At 43.3% G+C, this 14,652-nt stretch overlaps 1 protein-coding gene across 5 annotated transcripts; it reads right to left on the bottom strand.

Annotated features, from left to right (window-relative positions):
* Positions 1-571: 571 nt before the first annotated feature.
* On the bottom strand, positions 572-13,388 carry c9h14orf28 (chromosome 9 C14orf28 homolog). 5 transcript variants are annotated; one of them, XM_055640364.1, is made up of 7 exons: positions 13,010-13,383; positions 12,153-12,293; positions 10,854-10,966; positions 4,774-5,298; positions 3,197-3,286; positions 1,913-2,047; positions 572-1,036 (listed from the first exon to the last, which is right to left on the bottom strand). In XM_055640364.1, exons 3-7 carry the CDS (start codon positions 10,871-10,873, stop codon positions 799-801), a joined length of 1,008 nt encoding a protein of 335 aa, XP_055496339.1. In that variant the 5' UTR covers positions 10,874-10,966; positions 12,153-12,293; positions 13,010-13,383; the 3' UTR covers positions 572-798. The 5 variants fall into 5 exon arrangements, with proteins under 5 accessions (XP_055496339.1, XP_055496340.1, XP_055496338.1 ...); XM_055640365.1 differs by lacking the exon at positions 12,153-12,293 and having other exon boundaries at positions 10,854-10,942; XM_055640363.1 differs by lacking the exon at positions 12,153-12,293 and having other exon boundaries at positions 13,010-13,382.
* Positions 13,389-14,652: the final 1,264 nt, after the last annotated feature.

Here is a 14,652-nt window from a genome sequence, read left to right as displayed (position 1 = left end):
CGACGTTTCAGGTCGAGATCCTTCTTCAGATTTAAGGATCTCAACCCGAAACGTCACCTATCCTTTTTCTCCAGAGATGATGCACTTTCCCATTCATGGCAGCTATTGTCACACGTTCTTTCTAGAAGACCTCTAACATTTGGCAGTTGTGATCGTATCACATCTATGCAGTTATAAAATCAGATTACAATTCAGGAAATAAAAACGCACAACATTTTGTAGAAAAAAAAATTGAAGCCAAGTTTGGAAATAAATAAATTGCAATCCTAGTTTGGGGCTAGGGCTGGCTGAGCATGTTCAGTGCATCACTTATTGCTTGAAGCTTCTAAGAACATTTTCAGTGCATTCAGTAAAAGCTTGTTGAATGGTGCATGTGGATAGTTAAGAAGATGCTCTCAGATTCACAATGTATGGATGTGTCCAGCATTTCGCCATTATTACCACTACAAAATGTGCCAATATTTTTTGAGTAGAATTAATGAATGCTACGTTTTCAAAGCTTTGACATAGTGCTGTGGTTTTTGTGGTATCTGCGCATTGGAAAAATGATTACTTTGTGTGACATACAATTTTAAAGAAAATATGGAAATAAGCTTTATTCTATTATACAGTTGTATAAAAATATTTAGTATCCAAAATACATCTTTGTACATATTTGCATAGTTTACGTTAACTACTAATGCCTTGTACATTGTTTGAAATGTTTTTGGTTATATCAGAACTTTACAATCCAATATTTCTTGGATACCAGGATTGTTTTAATTCTTTTGCCCCAATAGTGTTAAAAATTAATCGGACTTATGTAGTCTTGTATAGCCAACGCTTCATTTTTGAGTCATACAAATCACCTTTAATCAATTCTTGATCTCGAACATAGACAAGAGAGGACAAGAGCAGCAGCTCTGGAGGTTTATTTAATAATACCAGGTTCTCATTTCTAAGTCCATCGTAATGCATCCAGTTACCATCAATCATAAAAGCAGCAGAGTAATGGTGCTCCTCCTTGTTGAAAAGCGTTGCTCCCTCCAGTAGGTATCTAGGACCAAAGATATCCGTTTGATTTATTTTAAAAAATTCAATTTCAACATTTCATTTCAATAGGAACTCACAAGCTATCAAATTCTCTTATGCTTCAATAATTTTTTTCTCTGGTCTAAACAAGCTTCAATTTATTAAACCTTGTTCATGATTCATGAATGGTTACACATAGAAAGTTAAGGCCCTGTCCCACTTTCCCGAGTTACTCACGAATTCTCCCGATTTTTTCCCCTTGATTCAAACTCGGAGAATTACGGTAATAGCCAGTTGTAGGTACTCGGTTCTATTTTATTTTTTTTTTTTAAACTCATGGACATTTTTCAACATGCTGAAAAAACGTCCCGACTTACCTGATGCCCCGAGTACCTACGGCTGGCATTACGAGCCACTACGAAATACCTACGGCCTTCTACAGACATTCTCCAAGTTTGAATCAAGGGGAAAACTGGGGAGAATTCGTGAGTAACTCGGGAAAGTGGGACAGGGCCTTTAAGCTTTCTGTCTCCAGACTATCTGGGGTTAAGTTTCTTAGAAACACCAGATAGTTACATAAACAGAATATAATGATTACAATTATCTTGGTCCTTACCATATTACATTTGTTGACAACTAGACTCTGTCAAAGACTAGCTAGCTTTAAGGTCAGAAAAGAAACGTTTTAAAGTTAACTACTAATGGTGGTAGGAATGCACTGCCAAGAGTAGTGGTGGAGGCAGGTACCATAGAGGCTTTGAGATAGGCAAATAGATTGTATGCAGGTAGAGGGGATTCTTGGCATCATGTTTGGCATAAACATTTAAGTAAAAGTGTATACTTCAGCAAATGTCTGAGAGCATTTAATATTATCCAGATTGTACACTGGGTAAATATCTACCTGCGTTCTGCCACAGCCAAACTATATGGGACATAGGCCAATTCCTCAGATTTCCATTGCTGCATATTTAGGATGACAAATGGTGGAGCATCATGACAAAAAATCCTCTGTGTGAACTCACGTTGACCATTACATCTGGAAAACAAACCAGTGATATGCTTTAGTACTGAATGGCATACAAGAAGTCTCCATTACTAGTAGATTAGTCTTTCCAACATTTTTTTCCCCATTTTCCAACTTGCAAATTTTCAGTTGAAATACTTGTCCAAAATGAAATGAACATTAAATCCTTTTGTAAAAAGAGAGGTAATTACAATAAAACTCAATGGTATATGTGAAGAATGACCACACACTTCATAGCAACTTTACTTAACTTTTCCATAACTAAGGCTAAATCTATTTAATAAGGGAAGCCAAAGTGGAGTTACTAACATCACTCAAAGTGTAGTGTACAGATTGCAAATTAGAAATCAATACTTTACTTTTAAAAAACAAATGGGTGCAAATGAGCATAAACTTTCTTAACCATTAGGGATAGGAAAAAACTTAAATGCACAGAAATCTTCAGAGGAAAATGAACGCCAAATTAGTTTTCTTGTATACACCACAGTAAAAGCTTATGACATTGATAATTTTAAATTTCACACCTATACTTAATGATCAAAGAAAGGCAAACTTCCTTTGAGGCACATAATAAATCATACTCCTAACAACAAACATTCCAGGATTTTAAAGCTATGTTACCAAACCTATTATCAGGGAATGGTATATTCTTTCCAAAAATCCAACTTATTCTTAAAAACTTACAGAAATTCCCTGAAACAATTTATTGTAGAAACAATATCAAAAACTAATTGGATCAAATGGCAATTACATTCAGTGGTTGTAAGGGTTTAGGTCTATAATCACCTTGCTCACATCATGATAAGCATACAATATCACTGGGCTGGGAGCAAGTCTTTAGCCAGTTCTCAATCAAAGAAAACATGTAAAAAAAAGTCAAGCACAAAACTAAGTGCGTCTTTGATAATTCCAGATCAATGTTCAGGTAGGCAAAGACAATGGGGCGGTTGTTCACTCATCACCATCTGGTCATTTACTATTGCGCTTTCCCTTAATAAGGATGCTTGCTCACTTCTTTATTTCAAAAGTGCCCAGCACCAGACAGATTCCCATGAAAACAAATGATTTCCTACGATGAACATTAACTCACTCCATGGTAATTATTAAACCAGATTACTTGCTTGTGTTCAGTTTATAAGCACATGAAGTCAGTGAACATACCCAAGTTCTTCGCAGAGCTCAATCCTGGGACAGAATAATTCATCCACTGCTGCTTGAATTACATCACCCAAGAGAGAATCTTGTGAAGGACTTCAGAAATAAAAAGATATCTTAGTCTCTCAATTGGAAATCAGATCACCAGCAAAAACACTTGTATTGTGTCAGCACCAATTTAAATTAAATTTATCAAACCAAAAAAATATAAATTCCAGCAAAAACAGTAATCTGTTTATTATAATATTTAAGAACTGCCACACCCTGATGTTCATATGTGACTTCTTGTTTCAGGGCCGATTCTCACAATAATTTGATCATTTTGTATTTCTGATCTGTAGGAAACCTACAAATCATAACTCGTGATGAATATAAATTTAAATTGTCTTACAACACATAGTAGAAGGTGGAGAACTGAAATAGAAACAATAAACATTGGAAATGCTCTGCAGGTTCTGATGAAAGGATTTAATTTTTAACATTAACTTGGTATGATGTCAAATGCTACATAGATCTTCTCAGTATTTTCAATCATTCTGTTTTGTTAACCAACGATGACCTTCGAGGAAATGTACCATGAAGCAAAGTTTATGAATTCCCTTTCCGATATAGAGGAGACCCTGGTGAGAGCCTCATCTATAGTCGAAGAGCGGAACCCCCGTTCCCTAAAGAATGAGGACATCTCCGATGCCCTGGTTTGGAACTCCTCATCCTGGGTGCAGATGCGGCGTGGATGGAGGAATTGGGAATAGGGGATAGAGTCCTTACAGGAAGCAGGATAGGAAGACGTGTAGTCCAGAATGCCATGGGAGTCGGTGGGTTTGTAGTAGAACTTCAAACTTCCTGTAGTAAAACTTCCTGATTTAAATGTTTTCATCAGTGTAACTGCACAGTAGTCTGACAGTATGCGAATACCTAAAAATGTTATGTCTAATTCAGTGTAAATTTTAATGCTCTTTTCTGTAGTGTTAATCTGCATGCTTTTGAAAACAGGTTTTGAACTTCAATTATTTGCTGAACGCTCCCGTTCTGCATTCATGAACAAAAGCAAAGCATGAAAGTTGAAAATACCTTCACAACATCCCCTCAATATTGTTTTTTTTTTGTGTTGTTATCCTCTTTTAGTTGCACTGCATTTGAGTTTGTATACCGATTCAAAACCCTGGAAAAATAGCATCCTTGGACTTTGAATTTATTAACATAATCTCTGTTAAATGACCATGTAATGAATGATAGTGGAGAGTTTGGTTCTAATGATTAGTCACTATGTATGCGCTAAACTGAAATTCTGTTGAACCATGCCATCTAAAAATCCAATATTAAAAAAATGAGCTTTGAGCTTTGAAGACAAATACCCAAGAATCACTATTGTTTGCAGAGGCTGAATGAAGTTTGTTCTGTTCTAATTAAGTCAATGATATGACAATTTATGACGTTTCAATTCATATTATTAAGAACAAGGCTTAGACCATCCTAACAATTACAGCTTGCTGGATACAATATAAGATATTATACAGCTGCAACATTGAAAGGAACTTTGTAAAAAACACAGTATTTTTTTACTGAAATAAAAATCAACCTACTAGATTATAATTGTTTTGCGTTGATCTTCTTGCACACCCGCTGGACATCTCCCATTAGAACAAAAGGTTTCCTGTATGGTAGACATAAGGTTCTCCAGATTCCTTGTAAAGTTTTCATGTTCATTCCCAAATAGGTCAATTTCTAATGAGGCCTTATGGACTTTGGACTTGTACTGGCATTTTTCCATTTTATCCCATATCCACAACAACTTCACAGTTGTAAATTTGTAAGAGTCCATCAAATAGAGGAAACGCTCAACAAATTCCCTTCCCAAGTAAGTTGATAACTCCCTACGGAAATTTTCATTTTCACTGAGAATCACATACAGCAACATCAAAAATCCATCTATGGTGCAAGTGTTTTTTAAGGTTATCCTCACATACAACGGAGTGCAGGCCATTGCTTTTTTCCCAGCTTTAATGCTATACACTCCACCCCATGGAAGAACAGGTCTCCAGAAAGATCTATCATCATTAGAGTTATTTGTAATAGATGCTCGGATCTCTTCAAATAAAGTTTTAGTCCTAGAACAAAAGACAAAAGACATTGTGCTCAGAAATATTACAAGAATTTACAGATAAAATTAAGCATTTTTCTCAATGCAAGAATAAGACTTCTAATTTTTTTTGCTGAGTTATTCATGAAGCCACCACATAAATCCATGTGTTATTTTTATGTAAATCTATGTGTTATGTGTTATTCAAATTGCTAATAGGGTGAAATTGGGATTATATAATCTGTTCAGAGTAACAAATTAAATGTACAAGTTTGCTATCATTACATATGTAGGAAACAATCAGATGCTAGACTGCCATTGTTCTCAATGCTCAGCATTAGGATTAATTGGTTTAGTTATTTTATTGTAATTAATTTAATCTTCTTGATGATCAATCTTTGCTTCAGCAAAGTCAGAACACCCGTATAATCAGTTTATATTTGAGCGAATAAAAAAAATATTGAATCCAGAAAATAGAAAAGAAACAGGCTATTCACCAAACATATACTACATGAACCTTGTTGCAGCCTTGTTTTAGCCAATCAATTAGTAAATCTTATTTCTTTCTCCCTTGGGTACTTATCCAAATCTATGCAATCCCGAACTATTCCAGGCAGTTGCAATCCCCATATTCTAAATGTGTCCTGAATGAAGACTTCTAAAAACCGCTTCTAAATGTGCCCTGAATGAAGACTTCTAAAAACGAAGAGCAAAGGTGGGTGACTGTGAGAAAGAAGTAAACGTGGTGACCCTGCGGCTGTACCAACTGGAAACAGGTACACCCTCTTGGGAGCGGATGGCATGACAAGATTGAGCGGTAGCCAGGGATGTGATTCCAACCCTCGTGCCGAGGGTCAACGGGGAAGTGTGATGTCAGGCAGAGCCATCGTGGTGGGATACTCCATCGTCAGAGGCGCGGATAGGAGATTCTGCGGCAGCAGGCGAGACTCCAGGATGGTATGTTGCCTCCCTGTGCCAGGGTCCAGGACGTTTCGGAGCAGCTGCACAGCATCAAGAGTGAGGGGGAACAGCCGGAGGTCATTGTGCATGTTGGCACAAATGATATAGGTCAGAAGAGGAAGAAGGTTCTGCAACAAGAATTTACAGAATTGCATAGAACATTGAAAAGCAGGACCTGCAGGGTAGTAATCTCAGGATTGCTTCCAGTACCTTGTGCTAGTGAAGGTAAAAATAGGAAGATTGGGGAGGAGTTGGTGCAGGGGACAGGGATTCAGATTTCTGGATAATTGGGATCTCTTCCAGGGTAGGGGTGCCTAGCATAAATGGGACGGGTTGCACCTAAACTGGAGGGGGACCGACATCCTAGTGGGAAGGTTTACTCATGCTACACAGGAGGGTTTAAACTAGATTGGCAGGGGGGTGGGATCTCGTGCAGGACAGAGGCACGTGAGAGGCTAGAAGTTGGTATGATGGGTGATGCGGGAAAGGTTAGTGGACAGAATAGGCAGGTGAAAGGGGGAGAGCATGGAAGGAGGGTTGGTTTAATCTGCACGTATTTTAATGTAAGGGGCCTGACAGGTAAAGCAGATGAGCTTAGGGCATGAATAGGTACGAGCGACTGGGACGTTGTAGCCATGACTGAAACCTGGTTAAGGGAAGAGCAGGACTGGCAGCTCAATGTTCCGGGGTACAGGAGCTTCAGGAGAGACAGGGGTGAGGGAAAAAGAGGAGGGGGGGGGGGGGGGGGGGGGGGTTGCATTGTTGGTTAAGGAGGAGCTGTGTTCAGAGGTGGCATTATGGATGGTTTGTCCAGTGAGGCTATATGGGTGGAGCTGAGGAACAAGAAAGGGATGATCACCTTGTTAGGGATGTACTACAAACCCCCGAATAGTCAACGGGAATTAGAATAACAAATGTGCCGGGAGATTGCAGGTCAAATAAGGTTGTTGTAGTACAGGATTTTAACTTTCCCATAGACTCGGAAAAGCATAGCGTGAAGGGCTCAGATCGGGTGCAATTCCTCAAAAGTGTTCAGGAGAGTTTTCTTAAGCAGTATCTGGAGGCCCCCACACGTGAGGGTAACACTGGATCTAGTATTGGGAAATTGGGAAGGGCAAGTTAATGAAGTGTGTGTGGAGGAGCCTTTTGGGATCCGTGACCACAGTTCGATTAGGTTTAAGATAGTTATGGATAGGGATGGAGAGGGTCCACGTGTTAAAATGCTCAACTGGGGTACGGCCAACTTTGAGGATATGCGAGAAGGTCTTGCTCAAGTTGACTGGAGCAGGTTATTAGAGGGGAAAGGAACATCGGCCAAATGGGATGTTTTTAAAAGTGTACTGAAGAAAGCTCAGGATGTGTACGTCCCCGTTAGAGTGAAGGACAAAACAGGCAAACGTAAGGAAGCTTGGCTGACAAAGGAAATTGAGACGTTAGTCTAAAACAAGAAGGATGCATGGGACAGGTATTGGCAGCAGGGATCAAGTGCACCCCTGGAGGAGTTTCGGGGACTAAGGAGTTAAAAATATATAAATCAGAAAGGCAAAAAGGGGCCAGGAGATAGCTTTGGCGGTTAGCATTAAGGAAAATCCCAAAAGATTTTATATATACATAAAGGAGAAATGGGTAACTAGAGAGATAGTGGGACCTCTCAGGAATTAAAGTGGTCACCTCTGTTTGGAGCCACATGAGATGGGCAAGGTCCTAAATGAGTATTTCTCCTCTGTATTTACCGAGGAGAAAGACAATAGGACCGAGGAAATTGGAGCAGTCACTGGAAGTGTCTTGCGAGTAGTCAGGATTACTGTCGAAGAAGTACTGAAGGTACTGTCATGTCTGAAGGTAGACAAATCTCCAGGGTTTGATTTGATATATTCAAGGACATTGTGGGAAACTAGAGAGGAAATTGCAGGAGCTCTGGTTGAAATTTACGAGTCGTCCTTCAGTACAGGAGAGGTGTTGGAAGACTGGAGGGTGGCAAATGGTGTACCTCTTTTCAAGAAGGGCTGGAGGGAAAATGTTGGGAGCTATTGGCCGGTGAGCTTAACATCTGTATTTGGTAAGTTACTGGAGAGTATTCTGAGGGATAGGATATACAGGCATTTGGATGTGCAAGGGCTGATTGTGGATAGTCAGCATGGTTTTGTACATGAGAGGCCGTGTCTCACAAAACTGATTATTTTGAAGACGTGACCAAAAAGGTTGATGAGGGCAGAGCTGTAGATGTTGTGTACATGGACTTCAGTAAGGCGTTTGGCAAGGTTCCGCATGGTAGGCTGCTCTCGAAGGTTTGATCGCATGGGATCCAAGAAGAGATAGCCAAAATGGATAGCAAACTGGATCCATGGAAGGAAGGAGGATAATGGTGGAAGGTTGCTTCTCAGACTGGATTCCTGTGACTAGTGGTATGCCTCAGGGTTTGGTGCTGGGCCCGTTACTGTTTGTCATCTAATGATTTGGATGAGAACATACATGGCAAGATTAGTGAGTTTGCTGATGATACAAAAGTTAGTGGTTTTGCAAATAGTGAAGATGGTTGTGAACGATTGCAGCAGGATCTGGAACAATTGGCCAGGTGGGCGGAGGAATGGTTGATGGAACTTAATACAGAGAAATGTGGGGTGTTGCATTTTGGGACGTTGAACAAGGCCAGGACCTCCATAGTAAATGGTAGGCCTCTGGGTAGTGTTGTAGAGCAGAGGGATCTAGGAGTACAGGTGCATGGTTCCTTGATGGTCGAGTCGCAGGTAGATAAGGTGGTCAAAAAGGCTTTTGGCACTTTGGCCTTCATTAGTCAGAGTATTATGTATAGACGTTGGGGGGATCATGTTGCAGTTGTATAAGACGTTGGTGAGACCGCATTTAGAATATTGTGTTCAGTTCTAGGCACCATGTTATAGGAAAGATATTGTCAAGCTGGAAAGGGTTCAGAAAAGATTTATGAGGATGTTGCCAGGACTAGAGCTAGAGGGAGAAGTTGAGTTGGCTGGGTCTCTATTCCACGGAGTGCAGGAGGATGAGAGATCTTATAGAGGTAAACAAAATCATGAGAGGAGTAGATCGGGTTGATGCACAGTCTTTTGCCCGGAGTTGGGGAATCGAGGACCAGAGTTCAAAGTGAAGGGGAAAAGATTTAATAGGAATCCGAGGGGTAACATTTTCACAAAAAAAGGTGATGGGTGTATGGAACAAGCTACCAGAGGAGATAGTTGAAGCTGGAACTATCCCATCATTTCAGAAACAGTTAGACAGGTACATGGAGAGGACAGGTTTGGAGAGATATGGACCAAGCGCAGGCAAGTGGGACTAGTGTAGCTGGGACATTGCTGGCCAGTGTGGGCGAGTTGGGCTGAAGGGCCTGTTTCTACACTGTATCACTCTATAATTTTATGACAAATATAATCAAACGATTTGTGGACTGGACAAGATAGAGAATCAGCCAAGGTCTTCCTGAGCAATGGTTTAAATTGCTTCATGTTCTTATTGTGACGAGACATACAGAACAGAAACAGGTTATTTTTCTACCAGGTGAAATTATTTTTCAAATCCTCTTTAAATGCCCTAAAACTTACCTTATCAAGCAAGGTGCCCTCATGAGTTAGTCTCATTTACTGCATTTAGCACATATTCCTTGAAACCTTTCTAATCCATGAACCTCTTCAAATAACTTTTAAATGTTGTTATTATCGCCGCGCTCACCCTATTGTGCATAAACTTGTCTCTCACTTTATACCTATGCTCCCTCAGTTTTTGTACAGTAGGAAAAGGACTGTAACCATCTACCTTATTCATGCCACTCATGATTATATAAATCTCTATAAAGGTCATTCCTCAGCCTCCTCACTTTAGGGAAATGTCCTGGCCTATCCAATCTCTCCTCATAAATGAAGCCCTCAGTTCCAGCAACATGTTTGTGAATCTTTTATGCACCCCCTAGTTTAATCACACCCTTCTTAAAATATGACCAGAATTACTGTGTAGCCTCACCAATATCCTTTACAGCTGTCACATGATGTCCTAATTCTTGTACTCAATGCCATGTCAAATGAAGATATGCATGCCATAAATATGCCACACTGAAGAAGGGTCACGCCCTGAAACATCACTTCTCCATGTTCTTCAGGGATAATGCCTGAACTCCAGCATTTATGTCTTTCATAAGCCTTCTTCATCACCCTGTCTACATGCTTCATCACTTTCAGGGAAGTAAGTAGTTGTACCCCCATATCTCTCTTTATTTACAACTCTTCCCATGTCCTGTCATTTACTATACAAGTCCTGCCTGGTTTAATTTCCCAAAATTCACTACTTCATATATGTGCAAGTTAAATTCCATTTGCCATTCTTTTGTCCATTTTCCCCTAATTGATATAGATCCTGGTGCAAGCTTACACAACCTTCTCCACTGTACACCACACCACCAGATTTGTGGTAATCTACAAACTTAGTAATCATGCCACCTACATACTCACCCAAATCATTAAGATTCATGACAAAGGACCCAGCATTAGTCGCACGTTTCCAATCTGAAAAGCAATCTTCCACTCCCACCTTCTGACAACATCCACTGAGTCAATTATGTCTCCAACTATTTAGCTCACCCTAGATTCCATACAAACTCACCTTCCAGACCAGTCTACCATGTGGATCCTTGTCAAAGCCGTGTTAAACTCCTTGTTGACTGCCCTCCCCTCATCGATTCTCTTGATCACCTTTTCACAGAAAATGAAATAAATCTGAAAGACATGATTTCCAATGTGTAAAGGTATGCTGATTCTCCCTGTACAATCCTTGCCTTTCTGAAGGTAGACAAAAGTGCTGGAGAAACTCAGTGGGTGCAGCAGCATCTATGGAGCGAAGGAAATGGGCAACGTTTCAGGCCGATGCAATAGATGAGGTTGGAGGAGATGCAGATGAACCTCTGTCGCACATGGAACGACTGCTTGGATCCTTGAATGGAGTCGCGGGGGGAGGTAAAGCGACAAGTGTAGCATCTCTTGCGGTTGCAAGGGAAAGTGCCCGGGGAGGGCGTAGTGCGGGAGGGAAGGGAAGAATTGACCAGGGAGTTACGGAGGGAGCGGTCTTTGGGGAAAGCAGACAGGGGGGGAGATGGGAAGATGTGGCTAGTGGTGAGGTCACATTTATGCCTACCTTGCCTTTTTGAATGCAGGTAGATCCCATCCCTCAGAATACCCTCTTGTAACCCACATAACACTGCTGTTAAGCTCACTGGTCTATAGTTCTCTGGCTTGTCCGTGCAGCCCTTCTTAAATAAATACATAGCATTAGCTCCCTTCCAGTACCTCACCTGAGGCTAAGGAAAAAAGAAATATTTGGCATGGCTCCAGCGATTTTCTCCCTTGCTTACCATAACATCTTAAGAGTACATCTGGTCAGGGTCTGGTGATTCAATCTCTCCTTTGTGTGCCTCAACACCAGAAATACCTCTTCAGCAACACCATCAGTGCAAGCACATTGTTCTTATGTTATGGTAACAGAAGCACACATAACACATACTCAATGCTCCATAATATTGAACTAATGTACAGACCGATAACTGCATCCTCCTATATTCTATGCTTCAGCTAATGAAGACAAGTATCTTCCATGCCCCTATAACCTCCTTATCTACCTGTGCTGCTGCCATCAAGATCCCTAGATTTATAGACCACAATTCCTTTGTTCTTCAGTACTTTGGGATTTTATTGTTATTGTGTTTTCAAGTACTTCAAATACCCCAAATTCAGAATAGCCCACACCATTTTGACCAGCTTGTTTAAAAATAATACACTGGCCTTTTAAGATCCTGTACAAGTATTCTAAATCATGAAGGGCCTGAATTCAAAACCCACCCGCGTCATTCTGATGTTCTTTACGTTTTCAATAACAAGCAGAGTAATGAGTTTATAATTCAATGCTTACCCCTAGTTGCACGTTACATTGAAGTTCCAAATGATCGATCCCGAACTAAGGGGCCACAATGCCAGAATGAAGGGTTGGTCAATTAAAGATGACAACTTTCTTTATTCATAGATCTGAGCTCAGCTTTGTAAGAAATGACACCTTCCAAAATAAATTATTATTTGATTTTTCAGGAAAGATCACTTGAAAAATCAGAACAGCATGGGATAAATACTAACATTGATTATTTTAAACGCTGGTTTGGGTGCTCGTCCAATGACTGCAACTCAGATGGCAGAACAGATTTAAAATATCATGGTTATGAAAATATTGCAAACTTACAATTTTGCCTACAGTTTCCCGATTTGTTCCTTTCATTACCAGTTCACAATAATGATACAATTCACGAGATTGTGGATTTTCTACAAAATAACGTTCCAGCAAAACTTCTCAAAAGTTGTGGTATTTGGCTACGGCCAATTTAAAAGACAAGGTACAAATATTGATCAAAACATAAAATGCTGGACGTTTTGGGTCTCCTGTCCAGTCCCTCCCCAGATGCTGCCACACCCGCTCAGTCCGTCAACACCCTGTGTTATGATCAGGGTTCCAGCATGTTTTCTGTGTCTCCGTATTCGCTACTATTCTGCAGATCAGAATTAACACAGCCAGATACGTTCTCCCAACATTTGAAATACCACAACAGGTCATGGCAGTGTTGAGAACCCGAAGTGTCCAGAGTCAAGGAGCTGGCCCGATGCGAGGCCCAGTCACTGACACACCTCCTGCACTTTGTAAACTCCATGCAAGTTCACAACAAATTCGCGTCTGGCTCACTCTCGCCAGCCTATGAAATTCATCGTTAAATTTGTGCTTACCTCTCACGTGGATAGTACCCTGCCCCCGTCGGTTCAAATAAGTTATCAGCGTCGCTTGGGGTTTGGACAATCACGCCATAAGGCAGGGAGCTCACATCCATGCCGCCATCGACCACTGGCCGTCAACAACCCCCCCTCCTCCCTACTCCGGCCACTCGCCGCCTGATGTTGTTATTGTGCAACGTCACTGCTCATCCCGGCTCACACCGCGACAGCCGGCGTAGACCAAAGATGCCAAAGATCGCTATAGGATCTTTGAAAGATACTGAGAGTGTCTTTGGCGTGGACTGGCCCAGGGAGTGGAGCCGCTGCGCGTGGAGCTGTGGCAAGAGCGGGCAGAACTGGGGCGGGGCCCGCTCATGGGAGGGGGGCGAGCGCTGTGCGGGTTGGAACCAAAGATACTGGAGCGGAGCTCCGCTATAGGATCTTTCATCCAAAGATACCAGCTCCTCTAGTATCCTTGATAGTATCTTTGGTTGGAACCAACGCGCGGGGCGAGCATACATGCGCTGATGGGAGGAGCGAGCACGGGAGGCGGGACTAGCGCGAGGGGCGGGACTAGCGCGAGGGGCGGGACTAGCGCGAGGGGCGGGACTAGCGCGAGGGGCGGGATTAGCGCGAGGGGCGGGACTAGCGCGAGTGGCGGGACTAGCGCGAGGGGCGGGACTAGCGCGAGGGGCGGGACTAGCGCGAGGGGCGGGACTAGCGCGAGGGGCGGGACTAGCGCGAGTGGCGGGACTAGCGCGAGTGGCGGGATTAGCGCGAGGGGCGGGACTAGCGCGAGGGGCGGGGACTAGCGCGAGGGGCGGGACTAGCGCGAGTGGCGGGACTAGCGCGAGTGGCGGGACTAGCGCGAGTGGCGGGATTAGCGCGAGGGGCGGGATTAGCGCGAGGGGCGGGATTAGCGCGAGGGGCGGGATTAGCGCGAGGGGCGGGACTAGCGCGAGGGGCGGGACTAGCGCGAGGGGCGGGACTAGCGCGAGGGGCGGGACTAGCGCGAGTGGCGGGGACTAGCGCGAGGGGCGGGACTAGCGCGAGTGGCGGGATTAGCGCGAGGGGCGGTGACTAGCGCGAGTGGCGGGACTAGCGCGAGGGGCGGGACTAGCGCGAGGGGCGTGACTAGCGCGAGGGGCGGGACTAGCGCGAGGGGCGGGACTAGCGCGAGGGGCGGGACTAGCAAGGGGCGGGATTAGCGCGAGGGGCGGGACTAGCGCGAGGGGCGTGACTAGCGCGAGGGGCGGGACTAGCGCGAGGGGCGGGACTAGCAAGGGGCGGGACTAGCGCGAGGGGCGTGACTAGCGCGAGGGGCGGGACTAGCGCGAGGGGCGGGACTAGTAAGGGGCGGGACTAGCAAGGGGCGGGATTAGCGCAAGGGGCGGGACTAGCACGGGGCGGGATTAGCGCAAGGGGCGGGACTAGCGCGAGGGGCGGGATTAGCGCGAGGGGCGGGACTAGCAAGGGGCGTGACTAGCGCGAGGGCGGGGGCATCTTGAGGGTGCAGTTGGGGGAATTGACTAGTGACATGACTAGAGGGTGGTTGCACGTAAGGTCATCAGGTCAAAGGGCATTACGCAAGGAGTGGCTCAATCCTTCTGGAGTACAAGGCAGCTTCCGGCATGCACTAGTATTTGGCTGTAAAAAAC

Source organism: Leucoraja erinacea, chromosome 9, assembly GCF_028641065.1.
Source record: "Leucoraja erinacea ecotype New England chromosome 9, Leri_hhj_1, whole genome shotgun sequence".
NCBI classification, from domain to species: domain Eukaryota; kingdom Metazoa; phylum Chordata; class Chondrichthyes; order Rajiformes; family Rajidae; genus Leucoraja; species Leucoraja erinaceus.
Note: the sequence above shows the minus strand (reverse complement) of the source record. Positions and strands in the feature narration are given on the sequence as shown.